The sequence below is a fragment of the Myxine glutinosa genome, chromosome 11, assembly GCF_964187855.1.
Source record: "Myxine glutinosa chromosome 11, kmMyxGlut1.1, whole genome shotgun sequence".
NCBI lineage: Eukaryota > Metazoa > Chordata > Myxini > Myxiniformes > Myxinidae > Myxine > Myxine glutinosa.
In genome coordinates, this window is record NC_136271.1 from 108,527,474 (window position 1) to 108,547,361 (window position 19,888).

The window sequence follows — 19,888 nt, forward strand, 5'->3', positions numbered from 1 at the left end:
AGGTTCACTATGTTAACAAATATAATTTCTTTCAAAATTTTGGGATTTGCAAAACTATACATTTTTGGAATATTCAGAGCATGAGGAATCCAAAAATTAATGTTGGCATTTGCGTAGACACCTTTGCGAAAATGACACTCAGGACAGTGATGAAGATAATCAGGTTCACTATGTTAACAAATATAATTTCGTTCAAAAATTTTGGAGATTAGCAAACCTGTACATTTTTGGAATCATCAGAGCATGGAGAATCCGAAAATCAATGTTGGCATTTGCACAGACATCTGCATGGCCGCCATTTTGGATTTTCAAAATGGCCGCCATAAAATACATATTTTGCGCGATCTCAGCTTCTAGTCAACCTAGAAACTTAATTAAATATGCTAATCCTATGTTTTTTTGGTCAAGGAATCCAATAAAGGCCTCAAAATAGTGCTCAGGATTATAGAAAAGCAACAAACAACGGTAATTGAAAACCATTGTCTTTATATTTGTGATATAACTGTATTACATAATACATGATATTGCAAGTCCTTTGAAGTTATAGGTATGGGTTTATCAAGCAAGAAAGCAGCCTTGTTAGTATCAGATTGAACTATAAGTCCTATACACAGGATCTACTAGGTCCATACCGTTCAGGAAAATGCTTTTACAGCTCTTCATCACTGTCCTCAGTGTCATTTTCGCAAAGGTGTCTACGCAAATGCCAACATTAATTTTTGGATTCCTCATGCTCTGAATATTCCAAAAATGTATCGTTTTGCTAATCTCCAAAAATTTTGAACGAAAAAACATAGTGAACCTGACTAACTCCCCCTCCTTGCACCCCTCTCCCACTCCCTCCCCCCCCCCCCCCCAAAAAAAAAATTGTCCTGATAGTACTTGGTAAATGAAAAGTGCTGGCTAATATTGCTTGACCTTAATCTGCCGGGTTTGAACATAGTTGTGTCCTGAAGTGCTCCTGCAACTATCCGTACAGTTGGTAGAATGACTGGAAATCTTAGTGTCGAGGTGTTGGCTTATTGAGATGTCAATTGAGATTTTACATTTTGTTCACAGAAGCAATCACCCTATTTTTGCCTTTTGGTGCAGATGCACAATTTATTGCAAAGGGAACACCTGATACAATATACAGTACAACATTGGTGGAAATGGAGTCAAAATGTTCAGTTAATTTGAGGGAGCTTTTGACCCTGAAATTAAAGTGGTTGTTTTGGTAAAACCACAATTGTTTTGAGTGCCCCCATGAGGGTTTGAACGTTATTTGCTGGAGTTCACAGGATGATTGTCCTTTAACCAGTGAATTTCACAAGTTCCTCTCGTGTTTAAAAGAAATGAGGTGGTTGTCAAAATCGAGGCAGTGACAACTCGAAGTTTCTCTGAATTGTGCTTTGACTGAGAGGTTACTCAGATGATGAGTTGTTGCGAGTGGCATTCGTTCTTCAGCTTTTGCCTCAGAGAGTTGTGAAGCCACCTAACCAATGATGTTGCTGGCGTGGTCTTTTACTACAACAGTGGTGGGATAACCTCTCTCTGCAAATAATTTCGACATCTCACCAGACTTCAATTTGAAGTCTGAATCATTGCTGTACTATGATGGAGCCTAAGGAATTGGGAGTTGTGAATCGACCTTTTTTGCCAGGGAGGGTGAGAAGACTAATTTAACAAATAACTGAGTAATGGGCAGTCATGCCCAGGCCATTTCCTTTGACTGAAAGATTAATGTGGAGAAAAGTGACAGAAGTATCTGAGATCTCCCTTTGATAAAAAGGGCAGAATGGTATGTTTTGATAAAATCGACAAACTTTTCAGTTCAAGCTCACATGTACGTCAGGATGCTGTCATGCAGTCGTGTATGTAGCGGTATAAAAATTCTGTTGTGGAATCATTAAACTGATCAAAATTTGTTGGTTTACACAATCAACAAATAATAACACAGCTGGGACCATAACCCTAACCACAACCTTCTGGTTGGTAATTTAGACCTTTGACCCCCGATCTTTACTCTGGTTCCTTTGATATTTGACCTCTAACCCTTTATCCAGCTCTTTTTTTTTTTGACCCATTTCCATTACAACTTCATTCCTCCCTCCACCCACATTCCCTTCTTTCGATCTGACAAAGGGTTAACGCTCAACTTTGGCTGAACCTCACTTCCCACTGTGATTAACGTTCTGCTATTGGTTGATGAAAATCCATTATTTTGCTTTATCTTTTGTTTCATTTCAACTGTTCTGGTAAATCGCACACGTGGGATCATCTATAGTTTATGACCTTTGATTATAATGATGAACTAGAACTGCCACTTTATAACTGCTGGCAGTGATTATCGGTTTCCTCCACCTTCCCGTTTTCATACAACCCTGCTTTCACATTATTACTTTTTTCTCTCATCAATTTATCCCTAGATGATGCTCAAGAAATTTCATCCTAATCGGATGAAGTTTTGTAATTGTCGAATTATGACATCATTAATGGAGGCACCTATGACGTCATCATTCACATGGGTTATTCTCCATGGATAGTTCTTTACAATGAGCCATGTCTCAATCTTTTCTACACAGCGGTTTTGGAGATATTGAGGTGCAAAGTTTTTCGTTTTTTCCAATTTGGCGCCAGTACCACGTGACCTACGATGTCATAATTACCATTAAAAGATTCTGCAAGCCGAGGTGCTCCTTGCTGAAAATGTCCTGTCCATCGGTCAAACCGTTGCAGAGAAAATTATTTTTAAAGAAAATAAACCTGAAAAATTGCACTGCCAGAAACTGTGACATGGCATGAGAAGCTCATTCATAGTTTCTTCGTCTTCACACAATAACAACTTCTAGCTTCCAGATCGTACATCCAATCATCTTGAAATTTTGCACACTTGTTCCACTTCATGACTTCTACTTTACTCTAAAGATTCACATCGATCAATGAAAGCAGTTCAAGAGATATAATTTTAAAAATATTTTCGTTTAATTATTTATCGCTGCCATTCCATGTGAGCTATCGCAAATTCCAAAAAGGGCATTTTAGCATGCTGACATGGGAAACATAATTGTGAAGTTTCCATTTGATACAATCAAAAATGAGGGAGGAGCTAGGTTTTAAAGGTTTATGCTTCAAAACGTCATAGCTCCTAAACAATGTGACTTATGACGTCATGCTCGCTGATCTTTTTGATAGGTATGTAATTCTGCCTGCAAGGTTTGGCCTCGATCTGTTCAGTCGTTTTGGAGAAAATGGATTTTTAGTGGTTTTTCAGGCTTACCACTTAAAGCAATATGGAGGCCGAACCACGTGACCTACAACGTGATTATTTTTTTTTCTGCATCAATTTATACCGAGATGATGCTCAAGAAATTTCATCCTGATCGGATGAAGTTTTTTACTTGTCGAATTATGACGTCAGAATGGAGGCACCTATGACATCATAATTCGCATATGTTATTCTGCATGGAGAGTTCTTTACAATGAGACATGCCTCAATTTTTTCTGTGCAGTGCTTTTGGAGATATCGAGGTGCAATATTTTTCGGTTTTTCCAAGATGGTGCCCGTGCCATGTGACTTATGACATCATTACCATTATATGATTGTACTGGCCAAGGCGCTCCTATGGTGAAAATTTCCTTTCAATCGGTCCAACTATTGCAGAGAAAATGATTTTTTATAGGAAACTAGCTGAATGCACCCGGCTTTGCCCGTGTTCTTTTTGAATGAATTTAATCTTCTGTGCATAGGTCTGGCGTGAGCCCAGTATCAGTTAGTGCTCAACGATTCCTTGTTCTTTCTTCTGTTTCTTCGGGCTGATTCTTCTGATTCTTCGGGCCCCGCGAGAGAGAATTTTGAAAGCATGTGTTGCAATCAGTCAGATATTCCTATTAAGTGCATAAGTTGTACTTCAAGAGAATTTTGAAAGAAGAATAAGAAGATTTATTGCGAAATGGGCCCAGCCCGGCCTCGGCGGCCTCGGCCGGCCTCGCCACCTAGCCTATAACCTTCCCAGGCCCGTCCCGACATTTTTTGTTTCAGAGGTTTTGCTCCTATCTTTCACCGTTCAGGAGATTAGCGCGTGCAGACAAACAAACAAACAAACAAACAAAAACTTTCTTTTATATATATAGATGGAAGAAGATAGATGATCCGGAAAAATGGCAGTAGCACAATCAGTTACATGGCCTGAGAAGAAAAAGTGTTGCATTCTTCTTCTTTCAACAATAACGACTCCTAGCTTCCAGACCATACAACCAATCGTGTTGAAAATTTAAACACTTATTTCCCTTGATGAGATCTACATTACATTAAAATGCCAAGTCGATCAATGCAGCGGTTCAAGAGATAGAAGCTTTTTAAGATTTCTGTTCAATTATCCATTGCGGCCAAACCATGTGACTTTATCGATACTTCCCAAGTAACGTTTTAACTTCCCCACATGGGGAACGTTTGTGTTAAGTTTCCACTCAATATCTTCAACAATTAGGGAGGAGATAGGAGTTAGAGTTTTTGCTTAAAAACGTCGTAACTCCTAAACGATGTGACGTTACGACGCGGTCATGGGGGAACTTTTTGTTTGTCATGGGCATGCGATTCTGTATGCAAAGTTTGGGCTCAATTTGTTCAGCCGTTGTGGAGAAAAAGCCGTGCACGTTCAGCCTGTTGAGCCGTTCACGAAAAACAATATGGCGGCCGACCCAGATGACATATGACGTCGACATTTTTTGCATTCTGAATTTTTTTTACGATGGTCATGTAAAAAAAAAATCATTCGTGGCATCAAGGGTATTTGTCGAATTCTAACTTCGTAACGTTAGCACTTTTAATATCCTAAATAAACACGTTTTTTGGTCCCATTGCAGATAGACTGGTCGGTATTCTCATAATTGTAAACCCACGGGCGTTTCTTTGAGAAAGTCGGGAAGTATGATTTCTAATATATCAGAACTTGTAAGCCATCAAAAGATTAATTCTTGTAGTAATATATCCACTTTTATTCTGCCAAAAAATCTGGCCATGATAATAACTTTTCACATTTCATTCAATAGTTGTGTAGTTATTTTACTATACATATGCAATTCAAGACGTTTATGCAAGTCTTCAGATTTAAGTTTGGTTTATGCATGTGAGGTCTTGGTTAACATCAGCACAGGTACATAGTCCAGTACAAGGAAGTTTTGCTTTCCTGCACTTGCATCGGAGATTTCTGCAGCCAGTTTTGCATTGGCAATGAATAATTTCCAAACAAGCTTGGGGAATTGGCTCCAAAGACATAAGGATGGGTACAAGATCATTCTGTTCAATTTGCCATCCCATATCTTCTGGTTTGGGCAGTCTCTGTATGGCAATATTTGCCTGTCACCACACCATCACCTGAAAGTGCACTCTTTGCATATGGAAACTGAAGGCCTCGCTTGTTGGTGGCAACTTTTCTGGACTGTCATTGCGAGCAAAGAGCATATGGCGGGCCTCATCAAGTGAATCCACTGCAACCTTGTAAATCTTGCACATGAAACACTCTGCTTGTTTCATATCATCACTTGTCAGTTCCCCCAATCCAACATAAAAAAGAAGGTCAAAGTGATGCTTAAAGATTTCCCATGCTGTTTTTTTGGAATGGCCATATACAAATGAAGTAGTGTCTGTGCCGGTCAAAGCATGGAATTAAAGAATGGCTTTCTCTGATCCTTTAGGCAGCTTCTCAAACACTTCACGCAGGGGTATGTATTTTGGTTTTCTCGCTGTCCCAGCCATCAACCACACTTTGCACATGCAGGAAATTTCATGTAGATGAGCCAGCAGAATAATAAGGACATCAACATCCCTTGAAACAAGAACAATGTTGTCCATAGCCATCTCTTTGCTCATGTGAATGGCATGCAAAATGAGTCTAGTATCCCCTTCTTCATGGTTGGCTGTGAGATTGGTCAAATTGAGACCTTGATTTGAGCTTATGACCCCTTCCTCATCAGAGAAACCACCAGCAACAACAATTATTTTCTCTTGATCTTGAGTTTGAAGCATCAGTTCATCTGATATGAACTTGGCAAGGTCAGCTTTATTTTCAGGAAGAGCAAGAAAACTTTCCCAATTGTTTGGTAGGGGAACATTGCGATCTTCGATGACTCGACGAACAGCATGAGTACTTCTGTTACATCTTGATCATGTGGATGCCTTGATTGATATTTTCCGGTATCTGTCAAATACTACATCGATCCTTTTGTAAGCACTTCCTTTTTGCAACACACATTTCACAAATGTATCTGCCACATGACCAAATGTTTTGGCCTTGTCTGGCTTTCCAAGTGCTACAACCAGTGCTTGGCCATCAATAAATCAACCCTGATTCTCCTTCAAGTGTGATTGATGGTGGGCAAGTAACATGCTGTGTCAAGACAATATAACAATATAACACTATATAACAATATAATATAACAATATAACAATATAATATAAGGCCAATATAACACTACTACTACAAATTTCTTGTCCCCAAAAATGTGGGTATAGCCACCAAAATCAACTTTCTACATTGTTTAGTAGCTGAAATATAAGCTTTTTAGTGTAAATTGGTGGCCATTTTGTATTTTGTCATTTTTGGGCATGTTAACTTCACAATTCGGCTTGGCAACATTGTTTTTTTGGATTCAGCATACAAAAACACATAGAAAAAGATATGTTGCCGACTTTCTCAAAGAAACGCCCGTGATTCATTGATTGGCAACTTTTGGAAATATCCGACCAGTCTGAGTTCTTTAGAATGAGCAATTATTTTTTTTTTTTCCATTGAGCCGTTTCGGAGATATAGAGGGGCAAAGTTGAAGGTGTTTTACAAGATGACGCCAATACCACGTGACCTATGACGTCATAATTAGCAGTAAAAAAAATTATACATGTCTATCCAATCACTTCGTGAAAAATTCGTGTCAATCGGACCAACGGTTGCTGAGAACATTGATTTTAAAGTTTTCAGACGTGAAAAATATGGTGGAAGAATCATAAGAAAAACTCTAGGAATAATAATAGGTATTTCTCTGCATTTAAATGCAGAGGAAACCTAACTAGAGGATTATTCATGATGTAAAGCACACGTAGTGTTAATTTGCATTTAACTGTATGTGGCTGTTAATTATGGTGCACATCTTTGGTACAGACAAACGCTATTGGACACACGGTTATGTGCTGCAGTCACATACAGAGGAGCTTCCATTTTTTTTGGACAGCCTTATGCATGACATGTACTGCTGTGGAAAATCCATAAACCTCCTGAAAAGATGTAACCCAAGGGTAAGCCAATGCACCCCTGATATATACTTGAAATTACAGCAGCAACCTCCATTCCTCCATTCCAGTGACCTCCATTCCCTCCCCTCCCCTCTCCTCTTTATTTGCAGCACTACATATGCTGGACAGAAATACCTCTGCCCCCGATAACCGTGAAGTTCTCCTCCAAAGATATAATGGCAATCGAGAAGGAATGCGAACTGTACAGCAGGAGAATGCAGAGTGTAGCTTCTTCAAGTTCTGAGAGCCGAGAGGAAAAGGTGCATTTGTTGAACGTCTCCTGTCAATTGAACTGCTCTTTTTGCGCAAATCTATTTGTATATGTGTCTCGGCTTGTGGAAGCGTTAAGGAGAACAATTGTGGACAGGGAACAGACATGGGAGCAAGACAAGTTAGACAAAATCAGAAATGAATGCAGAGTTTGAAGGAAGTAGACACTAAGCCATCATGTATAGGAGGGAGGAGGGGTGGGGGAAGGAAGGGATGACAGAGTTGGGGTTTGGAGTTTGGGGGGGGGGGGGAGCGAGGGGTGGCAGAGCAGAGATGGGATAGAGTTGGGAGGGGGATGTTGAGACTTTGTGGATGGCGGGAGGGGTTGTGAACTTTCGATGTCGCTGAGGAGGTAGGCAGGGGTGGGAGTGGGGTTGAGGAGTTGTGGTGGTGAGAGGATTTGAATAATTGGAGTGCGAGGGGATTTGAATGCTTGGAGTTTGAGGGGATTGAAAACTTTGGGTTTGGAGGGGAAGGTTGAGGACTTGGGGGTGGGAGGGGGTTTGGGAGAGGTGTTCATGATTTGTGACCATGACATGTTTATGTGACATGTGACATGTTTGGGCTCACCCCCGCTCTAGCAGGGAAAATGGCCTTAAAATGCATGTTGTTGTTGTCGTTGTTCATGATTTGTGGTTTGTGAAAGGGGTAGGGGGAGTTGAGAACTTGAAGTCAAATTTTACATTGCGCGGATATTCCACGGGTACAAGCTCGTCTATAATATAACTCACAGAAGTACCCGGCGTTGCTGGGTGGGGGAGGGGAGGGGGGAGAAGGGGATGTGAGGGTTGGAGGGGGGGAAGGGGAGGGGTGGAAAGGGGGAAGGGGAGGGGTGGAAGGGGGAAGGGGAGGGGGGGAGAGGAAGAGGAGATGAGGGAGGGGGCGAGGGGCAGGGGAGGGGGGGGGGAGAGGAAGGGGGTTCATATATATGCTGGTTTGTGAATGTGGCGTTCATCACGTTTCTGAGTTAAATGTGATGCAGATCAGGAAGAAGAAGCCGTACTACCAACTTCGTACACTTCCGGAATTGTTTGATTTATTTGTATTCAAATGTCTGGTGATTGTTTTGTATTTATGAATGTGAATGTGTACTTGTATATAACTGTCATTAATTTAAAAAGGCTTATTAGGCACTATCGAGCGATATTTTTATTTTTATTTTTTTACTCCAAAAAAACGATCTTTTTTGTCATAATTTTTTTTTTTGGCCTAATACATTCCCAGGCACTCACTGATGAACCTCTGAAAGTTTGACGAAGATCCATTCAGCCATCTCTGAGAAACATGGTGATACAGACAGACAGACATCTCTCTTATATAGTAGACTAGCTGAATGCACCCGGTGTTGCCCTGGTTCTTTTTGAATGAATTTAATCTACTGTACATAGGTCTGACGCGAGCCCAGTATCAGTTAGTGCTCAAAGATTCCTTGTTCTTTCTTCTGTGGGGCCCCGCGAGAGAGAATTTTGAAAGCATGTGTTGCAATCAGTCAGATATTCCTATTAAGTGCATTAGTTGTACTTCAAGAGAATTTTAAAGAAGAAGAAGAAGATTTATTGCGAAATGGGCCCAGCCCGGCGAGGCGGCCTCAACCGGCCTCGCCACCTCGGCGATAACCTTCCCGGGGCCCGTCCCGACATTTTTTGTTTCAGAGGTTTCCTCCTATCTTTCACCGTTCAGGAGATTAGCACGTGCAGACAAACAAACAAACAAAAACTTTCTTTTATATACATAGAAGAAGAAGATAGAAGATAAGCTAGGCCGTCTGTCTGTGTCTGTCCCACTCTGAAACATGGAAACGCTCCTCAGAGAGAAAAAAAAATTAAGGAAAACCTGCTAAAAATGAATCATAACCTACAGGGAAATTATGATTGTGTTTTTTCAATAAGCCAAACATTTGAACCTGGGTGGTGTATAGGCAGCATGACCGCATGACCTCATGATACCACCCAAAATAATTCTTCTTTGCTGTTTAGAAATATACCACAATATCTTTGCTGTTAATAAATATGATGATTTTATAATTTGACACGACTCAACACACCTATCGATATAATAATACGCGAGTCCGTTCGTCCATCCGTGTGTAGTGCTGCTTTACACCCATTGGTTGAACAGCTAGCCTGACTCCACCCACAATTATAACCTGAAAAATCATATGGCAGCAATTTTGGTGATATGCTAATGCAAAAGACATCATGGAAGCTGTCATTCACTATCCTTATAAAGTTTTCTCTTCAGTCTAAAATGACCAAAGCGACTACAGGATCATCAACTATCTAAACTCTAATAGTTAGGCAGCTTAGCAATTTTTGGGGGAACGACTTTACAAAAGTACCATTTTTATTTTAGTGGTTCATTGGACCATATGCAATAGAATTAGGACCGGAGGCAAGACATATACAGTGTTTGACTTTTGCGCAAATACGACTCGCACAGCATAATATCGAGCAATACATTCATGCAAATAAATCATCAGCTATTGGAATTAGACTAAAATCGTAAATACATAAATTGCTGGACAAATTACCTTGAACAACATGTTGTCTGTTCTAAAGCTATATTGTCATTACATCCTTGTAGTTGCGTACATGTTAGATATATGAGAGGTGCGCGAGTCACAAGTACAACACATTTGTATAAACACTCGGTATTATATTACTAATTATTATTACATGGAAGCGTAAGATTTATTATGCAGGCATGCATAAGTTTTACAAATATCACTGCATGTAATGAAATAAAAGTTAGCCTCCTTGTCGAAAATATATACATAATATTGGTTTTTGTCCTTGGTTTTTGTCCAATAAAAAGGCGAAGAACACTGTATATTTCTTGCCTCCGGTCCTAAATCTATTGTATATGGTCTAATGGACCAAAATAAAAATGGCGCTTTTGTCAAGCCGTTCCCCATTTTCGATAAATATGCTGCTAAGCTGCCTGACTATAAAGGTTGTAGCCAATAGGCATCATGGGATTTGTGAATGCCACAGTAATTGTTGGCCTTCAGCCCTAGAGTTTCAAACCTCCGTTGTCAGCCTCTGGGTAAGTACAATTGGAATTTATCAAAGCCTAAAAATCACGATGTATTATATATGCACATGGGCAGTGGGCATGTTTTTGATTCAAATCCGGGTTATTTTTTATTTTAGAAATGGAGGTCTGTTGCCTTGTACATCGCCCAAATAACTATGTGGTATTCTCTTGAGCAAGGGCTTTTACGGCAGAGTATCTGCAGGTCCTTGCTATTATTTCAGACTATTTTCTCTTAAACGAATCAACCAGGAACCATAAAACCCATGTCATTATAACGAACGGTCTTTGTCCGAGGAGTTCCGTTAATCTTGCGAAATTATCAAAACATGTCTTTATTTACTTTTAACGATTTGTATAAAGCAAGTCACCAATTTATGTTCTGGATGCGTTCCGAAATACTGTGACGGAATATGAAACCCATATATAAATACTGTACGTATTTTAAGTGTTTGTTTGTGTGTTGGTGCGTATGTACGTTATTCTTTCATGGCTGAACTGTAGCACCTGGAGGCCCGAAATTTTGGGTGTAGGTACGCTGGAATCTGGACAAGGTTACATATCAGAACTGGGTACATATCAGAAGCAAAAATGTAAAAATCAATACATGCACCTTACATGGGCGTTTTTATTGCTGATTGATCAGCACTAATACAGTGTTAAGTTACAGCAGAGCCAGAGATACTTATTTTGAGGTCTGTGTTCCACCTGTTGAAATAACTGAACTTTCATTGTTTTTCTTTCAGGAGCTGGAGGCTGAAATTGCGAAGCACAATTTGATGACCTTGGCCCAAGACAAGGCTGAGATGGCAATGGAAATGTGTCGAGGTATTCCTTTTTTATCGTTGCAATATTCTGCCATGGTACTTGCATTCCCCACCAATATGATACGATACGAGATAATACGATACGATACGATACGATATGATAATATAATACGAGACTGAGATGCGCTGTACGAGGCAATCTCGCACGATGTACCACTGAATATGGTTTGATTGAATTTGTGTGAATTTACCCTGCTTGCCCCATTGATGCTGTACCATGTTGTGCTCAGAGAGGCGTCTGGCTGTACTAAGGGAAGAGGATGCAAAGAAGAGAGAAATCTACAACAATATTAAGGAGCAATATGACAAGGACATGGAGGTATCATCTTTTTATTACTTGTAAAATCGAAAATATTTTACTTGCAAAATCAAAGATCAAAGATTTTGCAACTATATTGGTTGGTTGCGTTTGTTATTCTGTCTGTTTGTTTGTTTGTCACTCGATCTACAGGTCACAATTCCAAATCGATCATCATTAAACTTCACCAAGTCGTAGAGGTTGTCACAATTGAGAAGCCTATTGATTTTGAGGTCAAAGGTCATCTGGAGGTCTAATTTCTAAAATCGCAATTTTTCATCTGATTGACTTGATAATTGAAAAGCATTTCTTTAATGAGTCACTAAATTGGGAAACCAACTATTTTGAGGTCAAAAGGTCAAAGGTCAACTCAAGGTCAAACTTTCAAAATCATCTCTTGTCATCTGAAAAATCATCTTTTCATCCGATTGACTTGAAAATTTAACAGCATTTTCATCGATAGCACCTCACTGAATTGAGAAACTATTTTTGTGGTCAAAAGGTCAAAGGTCAACTCGAGATCAAACTTCTAAAATCAATTTTCATCTGAATAATTGGCACTTTTCCCAAGCCTATTGACCCGAGCTTTAATCAAGATCGTAAGTTTTAATCTTGATGAAATGGACAATTTTCTGGGTCAATGGCAACCTTTTTGGGGGGAGAGGGTGGATTTTGCAAGTGTCGTGCTCTGCATGATGTCTTCTTGTTTATTTATTTATTTGTTTTTCCTGTTTATTCTACATGTGTGTGATGTCAACTGCACCTGTCGAGTCGAGTGTAACTCAATGATGCACTTATTGCACACATTTAGTTAGATACTCAAGGGCCATTTGAACTAACAATATACTGCTGTGTAAATGAGTACCGGATGTACATTCCATGCTTCTCTATGAATTGGAAATAAAATACCTTAAATGGTGATTGATGGAAAGAAGATGGATAGAAGAGAGAAGCTGACATTTCGGGCTTTACCCTTCGTCAGAGCAAAAGAGAAAGGAAATTGAGTGGGAGTTGGTGATCAGAGGTATTGTCCCAAAAAAGAGGTCTTTTTTCACCAATCGCCACCTGATTTCCTTTCTCTTGCTCCGACGAAGGGTTCTGCTTCCACATCATCCCACCCCCTTCCAAATTCCTCACCTTCCTTCCTGATTATACGTTTCATTGTAAATATACAAATACGAGTGAGGTACCCGTGCTATGCACGGGTGGGACGCCAAAATCAAAAGAACAATGCGGAAACAAAAGAACAATGCGGAAATAGCTAATACTAAACAATGAACCAATAAATTCCACATTCCTGTGCCACCTTCAGTTGAACGTCAGGCATGGGCAGCTGGTTTGTGAATGACTTGGGCAAAAAACGGCAAATGATGAACCAATAAGTTCCACATTCCTGTGCCACCTTTGGTCTAACGTCATGCATTGACAGCAGTCGAACATCAGGCATTCAGGTTCATAAACAACAGCAGGTTCGTGAAGGACTTGGGCAAAAAAATTTACCCAGTCTGAATGTTTTTATACCCAGTCTGAATGTTTTTATACCCAGTCAATGGCGAAACTGCAAATGGCGAATCCACAAATGTCAAGGGCGCAAACCCTCACATCATTTCCTCATTATTCTGCTTAAAACTAAATATCTCTATATTTTTATTACAAACAGCATCATTCCAATCACAAATTAATACTGTAGCTTTTATATAACGAAATACAATGTTAAATCACAATTGTATTGAGATATTATCATACCAGCGAATTGTCATCATTTGTTTACTTCTGGATCTGGAGCAGCTCTGTATCAATCAAATTTCAAAATCCTAATTGTATTGAGGAATTTATGAAAGCTCCTACCTACATTACGACACCCTCTTGGACCCCAAAATGTTCCACAGAAGGTTTGGCGGGGCTTGCCAAAAAACTGAAGTAGTTTAGGTACAGACGGACACTGCTGTTTTATAATATAAATAGATTATACAAATATACAAGTAAATTATTAAAATCTCCTTTCCCGTTCCACATTGAATGCTTTGGTTATACGTGTAAACCATTTAAACATAAGCTGAGGCTACTGACTAGTCTCATGTACACATGTTCAACTAGATATGAGGAGCAAGTTTAAATCAAATTCATTTTTGCAGCTTATAAAGGAAAACTAGAACAATGCGACTGTGTCGCCAATATGCCTTCGCATAGTCATACAACTACAAGAAGAAATGCGGGCAAGGGGGTTAACAAGGGGAGATGCAGAAAATAGGGCAAAATGGAGAACATTGTCATGGGGACCGCAAGGCTAACCCCCGCTCTTGCGGGGAAAATGGCCTTAAAATGCCTGTTGTTTGTTGTTGTATAGTCCTACAACGGGTAGATGCCATCAGTCTGCATATGTATGGGTAGGGGATCACGTTTGTGAAGTTTTGTGTTGATCGGATAAGGTTCGTTTTTCTATCCAAGATGGCTGCCAAACGATGTGACCTATGATGTCATAAATGTAATATTTCAATACAAATGGGTCAAAGATCATGTGCATGCAATTTCAGATTTTTAGGATTAGTAATTCGATTAAAACAATTTTGGCTGGTGTACCACTTTACCTATGATGTCATCATTATCATGCTTTTGTTCCCCATTCGGAGTACTTGACAATGTGCCAAGTTTCAAGTTTTTCCATTAAGCAGTTTCCGAGAAATAACTTTTTAATTATTTGCCTTTAATCCAAGTTTGCTGCCATACCACGTGACCTATGATGTCACAATTATCATAAAAACATTCTGCATGGGTGTCACTCCTACCCTGAAAGTTTCGTCTCAATCGGACATATGGTTGCTGAGAAAAACGAGGTTTAGCCCGGACGGACAGACAGACAGAAGGGTGGACAACCCAAAAACATAATGCCTTCGGCGACTTTGTCGGCGGAGGCATAAAAATGTGTACTCCATGAAGTTGACAAGCAAAAACAGCTTTTCAGAACATGCATTACATTAAATGAAGCCCTGTGGGCTGTCTTAAATCCTTAATGGTTTGTACTCCAAGGTTTACAAGTGAATGTGGGACTTTACACAAGTTGAAGTAATATTGGTGCTGAGAGGGCGTCTCGAGTCAGGGACTTGGACCGCTTCCAAAATAAAAGTAACTAGACATGCACTTTATAACTGCAAGTAGTTATGCCATGGCTCAAGTCGCCCCGCTTTGATTGAACCCCGCTTTGATCGGACATGTGACCCATGCCAACGTTGGTATCAAACTTGTTTTCTATTTACCCCTCATAATTTTTGAGTTAACATTGTTTTGTTCAACTGGGAAATTTTTTAAACTTTCATCCCAGCACACAACGGAAGTGGAGGTATGACTTACAATGTACCACTTCTCTCGCCCTCAGTTGCACAGTCTGTACTGTACTCGTGACATATATCCTTTGACCTTCATTGATAGTATTTTATGCCAAATTTTCCCAAACCCCTTTCATATGAGTGGTAAACGACCTTCACATTCTCCAGCTGAGACTCACACGAAGAAGGCCCTTGAAGCTTTTAGTTTGGACATTAAAATGGACTTGGTGAAGCTATCGACATGGGCCTCACGCTCAGCCATCCTCCCTTGACTGCGAGGACAATTACAAGTAAAAGCACCAAAATAAAGTTGAGTGCACTCAAGTTTAGTGCCTCATCGTTTCAGAAATGGTTGCCAGAGCATGTGGCCTATGCTGTGAAATTATCACCCTATATTCCCCATGGTTAGTTAATAATGTGTATGAAGTTTTGCCGACTTGCTAAGCCATTCTAGAGAAGGGTAAAAAATATGGCTGCCAGACCACATAACCGATGACGGCATCAATGTAATTATCTCAAAAACATTTTTAGTACATCCCCCTCAATAATTTCCTTGTTCCCCACATGGCTGCCATAACACGTGACCTATGACATCATAATTGTCAATAAAAAAAATCTGCATTGGTAGGCATTCTATTTTGAAAATTTCATGTCAATCGGATAAGCAGTTGCAGAGAAAACAAATTTAAAAGTGAATAATTGTGCAAAATGGCTGCGGAAGTAAAAAGACAAACAAATAATGAACATGAATAGTCCTAACGGAATCAATAGGGTACCAGCCAGATGGCTTGGTCACCTAATAACTATAGAGCATCTGAAAAAGCAATTGGACAAAAACAAAGCAACATGGAAAGTATTACAAAACCCGGCCATCTCGTGCTGATGTGGTAGACAGGCTAGTACGGCCTATTTGTACTTACTGTGACTTTGCCCATTGACATTTTGACCCAATTAGTAATTGGTGTTATCCATTCTGTCATAATAAAGGTTTGATGACAATTTGATGACAAAAGCTCAAATGGTAAAATACTCGTAGTTATGGCCTGAACAGTATGCAAAAAAAAAAAAAAAAAAAAAAAAAAAAAACAGACACAGACACCACGGTTTCAAAACTCCATCTCCTGCTCTGTGGGGATGGGCTTACACCAAAAATAATGACAATAGCGTAATAACTAGAACGAAACTTGGTAGAGAGCAAACCTCTGCCCAGCTGAACAGTTTACATTTTGTTTCCCACTGATATCAGGATTCGGACATGAACCAGCAGTTAATCAGCTTGTTCTTGTCACCTAACCAACTCATCCACCTAGTTTTGTCATAGCTTGTCCGCAACTTTTTGAGATATCGTACTATATATCATTTTGGTCCCATCTCTCATTAGTGAAGAATCACTTTGAACATTAAAAAAATTATTGTATCCAGATTCAGATTCGGACCTTCACCAAAATACAATCAGTTCTTCCTTGTCATACACCCAACGTGTCCACCATGTTTCATCGGAAACAAACATAACCTCTGAAAACAGGGTGAAACAGACAGGGTTGAAAACATAACCTCTGAAAACATAACCTTTGGTGTGTGGAGGTAGCAGTGGGCAGATACTCTAGGTCCTCCACCTTTTGGATGGTACGAGGAATAGATCTGTGTAATATGAAAGCTAAATATTGAGCGTTTTTTGAAATATCGCATACACAAGCCAAGTGTCCGATCTTGTCTGAGGAGTGGCAGACAATAATATTAACAACAATAATAGTAATAATCATGGGAAATATTAAAATTATTTTTCTACTTCCCCCAGCTGCTCCCATAAGGAATGGGTGTTTCTAGTTTGTTTAATAAAATGTCTGTGTGTTTTGGCTATCAAAATTATTCATGCATGCTGTTTTATTTATTTTTAGCCTTATTCTCTGGCTTTCTTGTTTTACTTGTATTTACTTTACACGTTCATGATTCTGTGTTCCATCACTGTTGCAGAGGTTAAAAGAACTGCTGAGTTTTCATTCCTAAGTACTTTGTTCATTCTCTTGATGTCTCATTCCCACATTCTCTTCTTCTGTAATACCTGTGTGACTATGATGGTTTTGTTACCAATGTTATGTGATCACTTTTGTCCAAGAATAGAAAACTTGCTTTAATTGCAATTTCAAAACCCATTGGAGCTTGCAGCAGATGGAAACCAAAGTCTAAAAAACAAACACAACCCTCACAAAGGCCAAGTAGCACAAGCGCCCCCCCCCCCCACCCGCTCCCCTCCCCCAGACCCTTCCAATCTTTTTTTTAAAAAATCTGAAACACCATGGCCTCAGCGATTCCTCATGGTTGTAAGCTGTCTTGTTTCAAGCATCATCACTTTTTATATCCAGCTTACAAAGAACATCCATTTTTGGAATGTTCTACAAACTGTTGCATGATGACCGTTTGATGATGAGGGATGGCTTTATGGAAATGCAGGTTGCTGGCTCTAACTTGTACGCTCTAATGTACTGCATCTGCATTTTGGTACAATTTGCTGATCAAATTTTAGCATAAATGAGATTGTCATTGCAGCCAAAAACCTTTTATTGGCATCACTTGTCTTTTGATGCCACATGGACCGTGACACATGTAAATGTAAAATTGGGGGAAAATAACACTAACTCTATCAGGTGTTCTGATGATTGGGGCCATTTTCTTATTTGATTTAACAATTTTAACTGGTTGTAAGTGTATGGAGCCCAATTGCTATCACGAACTTTTTGTGCTGACATTTGGCAGAGGCGAAGGGAAGTCAGTCTGCGGGAGAAGATCGAAGATCTTGCTTGGGCATTTGAGGCAAAGCAGCAAGATGAGATGCTGAAAGCCAAAGCGAGGTTTGCTTTTTTATGAATGATCCTGGTTGTCAACAAGAAGAATCGAATTGATAATACTAGCAATGGTACCCGCCCTACGGACGGGGCTTCAATTGGGAGGCCCCCAAACAAAAAGGCAAAATGTCATAAATTGAAGGCTTTTTTATTTTAAACGATTCATATAAACATCCGGTGAATCATATCACACGCAAATCATCAAAATCTAAACAGTACATGGTGCCCATTTTGAAAAAAGATTGAATTCTGCAAAACGGAAGCGGCCGCTACACGTCTTTCTCAGTCGCACGTTTGTGTGAAGAGTGTGCGCCGAATCTGTAACATGGAAGCGGCCGCTACACCTGTTTCTCAGTCGCTTTGCACACGCTGCCGTGTTACTTCGGAGCTGCACGTTTATATAGGAAGAGTTTGTCAGTAGTCTATCTACTCTCTCCTGGTACGTATAATTTCAACAAAAGCCACATCACTGTTCATATCAATAAATATTATTCCATCGTGTTTGGAAAACTTGGAAAACTTGGAAAAACAATATAGCCTATTTTACTCCCAGGGGTCCCAGGAATACCCACCCAAAATATCGTTGCGATCGGTTGAGCCTTTTTTGCGGTACCTTCAAACGGACAAACGGACAGACGGACATTTGGTGAATTATAGTAAGATTCCTCTGGTATAGCAGGGTTAACAGGATTGCACAGAGGTCGTACGCTTGCCTTTGAGCTGTATAGTCTGAGTTTGATTCCCAGCCCAAGTATATACTATTACCCTGGTGTTTCATATGCAGCGCATTGCATCAATGAGTGTGTTGTGTGTTGGATGGTATGTAAAACTGGAGACCTGGCTGCCAACATTAGATAGTGACCATTGACTACCTTAGATTGTCTTTTACAGAGTTAGCAAGTTAACACCGGCACCATGGCCAATTTCAATATGCCTGTCTTAATCTCCAGATGCACCACATCAGCAGTATAGCAGGCTGTTGATAATGACACAGCTAGCAGTCAGTTTGTGCAAACAAATGAATAACTGGTGTAGCAAATACATTTCGGGTGTGTTATATACAGACTTGGCATTTAATATGGAATATTTTTTTTGTGGGGGTGAATTTACTTTTGAAGATAACTTAGAACCAAAAGTTCATTGGAATTATGTTGAAATTACTCCAGATTTTGTTAATGTGACCTTTAAAAGAAACAAAAACCACATTTGACATTTCGAAACAAATAAATTGATCCTTGAAAGTGATGTAAACTGATATCGAACTCAATTTCAGCTTTCACGAGCCTCGATTCAGTATACAAAAAAAAAAAAAATTCATGGACTGTACTGTGTTAAACTTCTGTACGTTTTCCAGAAGTATGTCTTTAAAATTTTTTTTGCAAAAACAAAAGTTAAATTACGACTGGGATTACGGACAGTAAAATTATAGTTCAGTACTTCGTGTAACCCCCACGAGCATTCAGGAGAGCATGTACACGTTGAGGCATGCTGTTCATGAGATTTGCCAAGGTTTGGACAGGAATCGCTTGCCATGCAGTGACAATAGCATGTTGCAATTCATGCACAGAGGTCGGCTGCTGGTCCAAGTGGTCGATTTGACGCGTTCATTCTGCCCACAAGTTCTCTATCGGATTCATATCCGGGGACATGGCAGGCCACTCCATATGCTCTACACCACGGTCAGCAAGAAAGTGTTGGATCATGCGAGCACGATGAGGCCGTGTATTGTCATCTTGGAAGACAAAGTTTCCTCGAAAGGCTGCACGAGCAAATGGAAGCAATGTTTCTTCCAGAATGGCCCTGTACTTGAACTGGTTCAGGTTTCCATTCAGAACAACCAGGTCAGTTTTGCCCCTGCATGAAAAGCAGCCCAAACGGTCACCCCACCACCTCCAGCTTGGACTCTTGGCACTATACAATCTTTGTTGGAGGCTTGATGCACTTGTCTGCGCACTCGGACGCAGCCATCTTGACGATAGACCAGAAATCTAGACTCGTCACTGAAGATCACGTGATTCCAGTGGCCT

General features: G+C 39.9%; 1 protein-coding gene across 1 annotated transcript in view; it reads left to right on the plus strand.

Moving 5' to 3' along the window:
- TUBGCP6 (tubulin gamma complex component 6) overlaps window positions 1-19,888 on the plus strand; it is a 119,291-nt gene that overhangs the window by 29,390 nt on the left and 70,013 nt on the right. Inside the window, 5 exon segments of the mRNA XM_068131302.2 lie at window positions 7,137-7,270; window positions 7,378-7,527; window positions 11,317-11,398; window positions 11,628-11,716; window positions 17,773-17,867. Of these exon segments, the coding sequence (XP_067987403.2) occupies window positions 7,137-7,270; window positions 7,378-7,527; window positions 11,317-11,398; window positions 11,628-11,716; window positions 17,773-17,867 (550 nt within the window).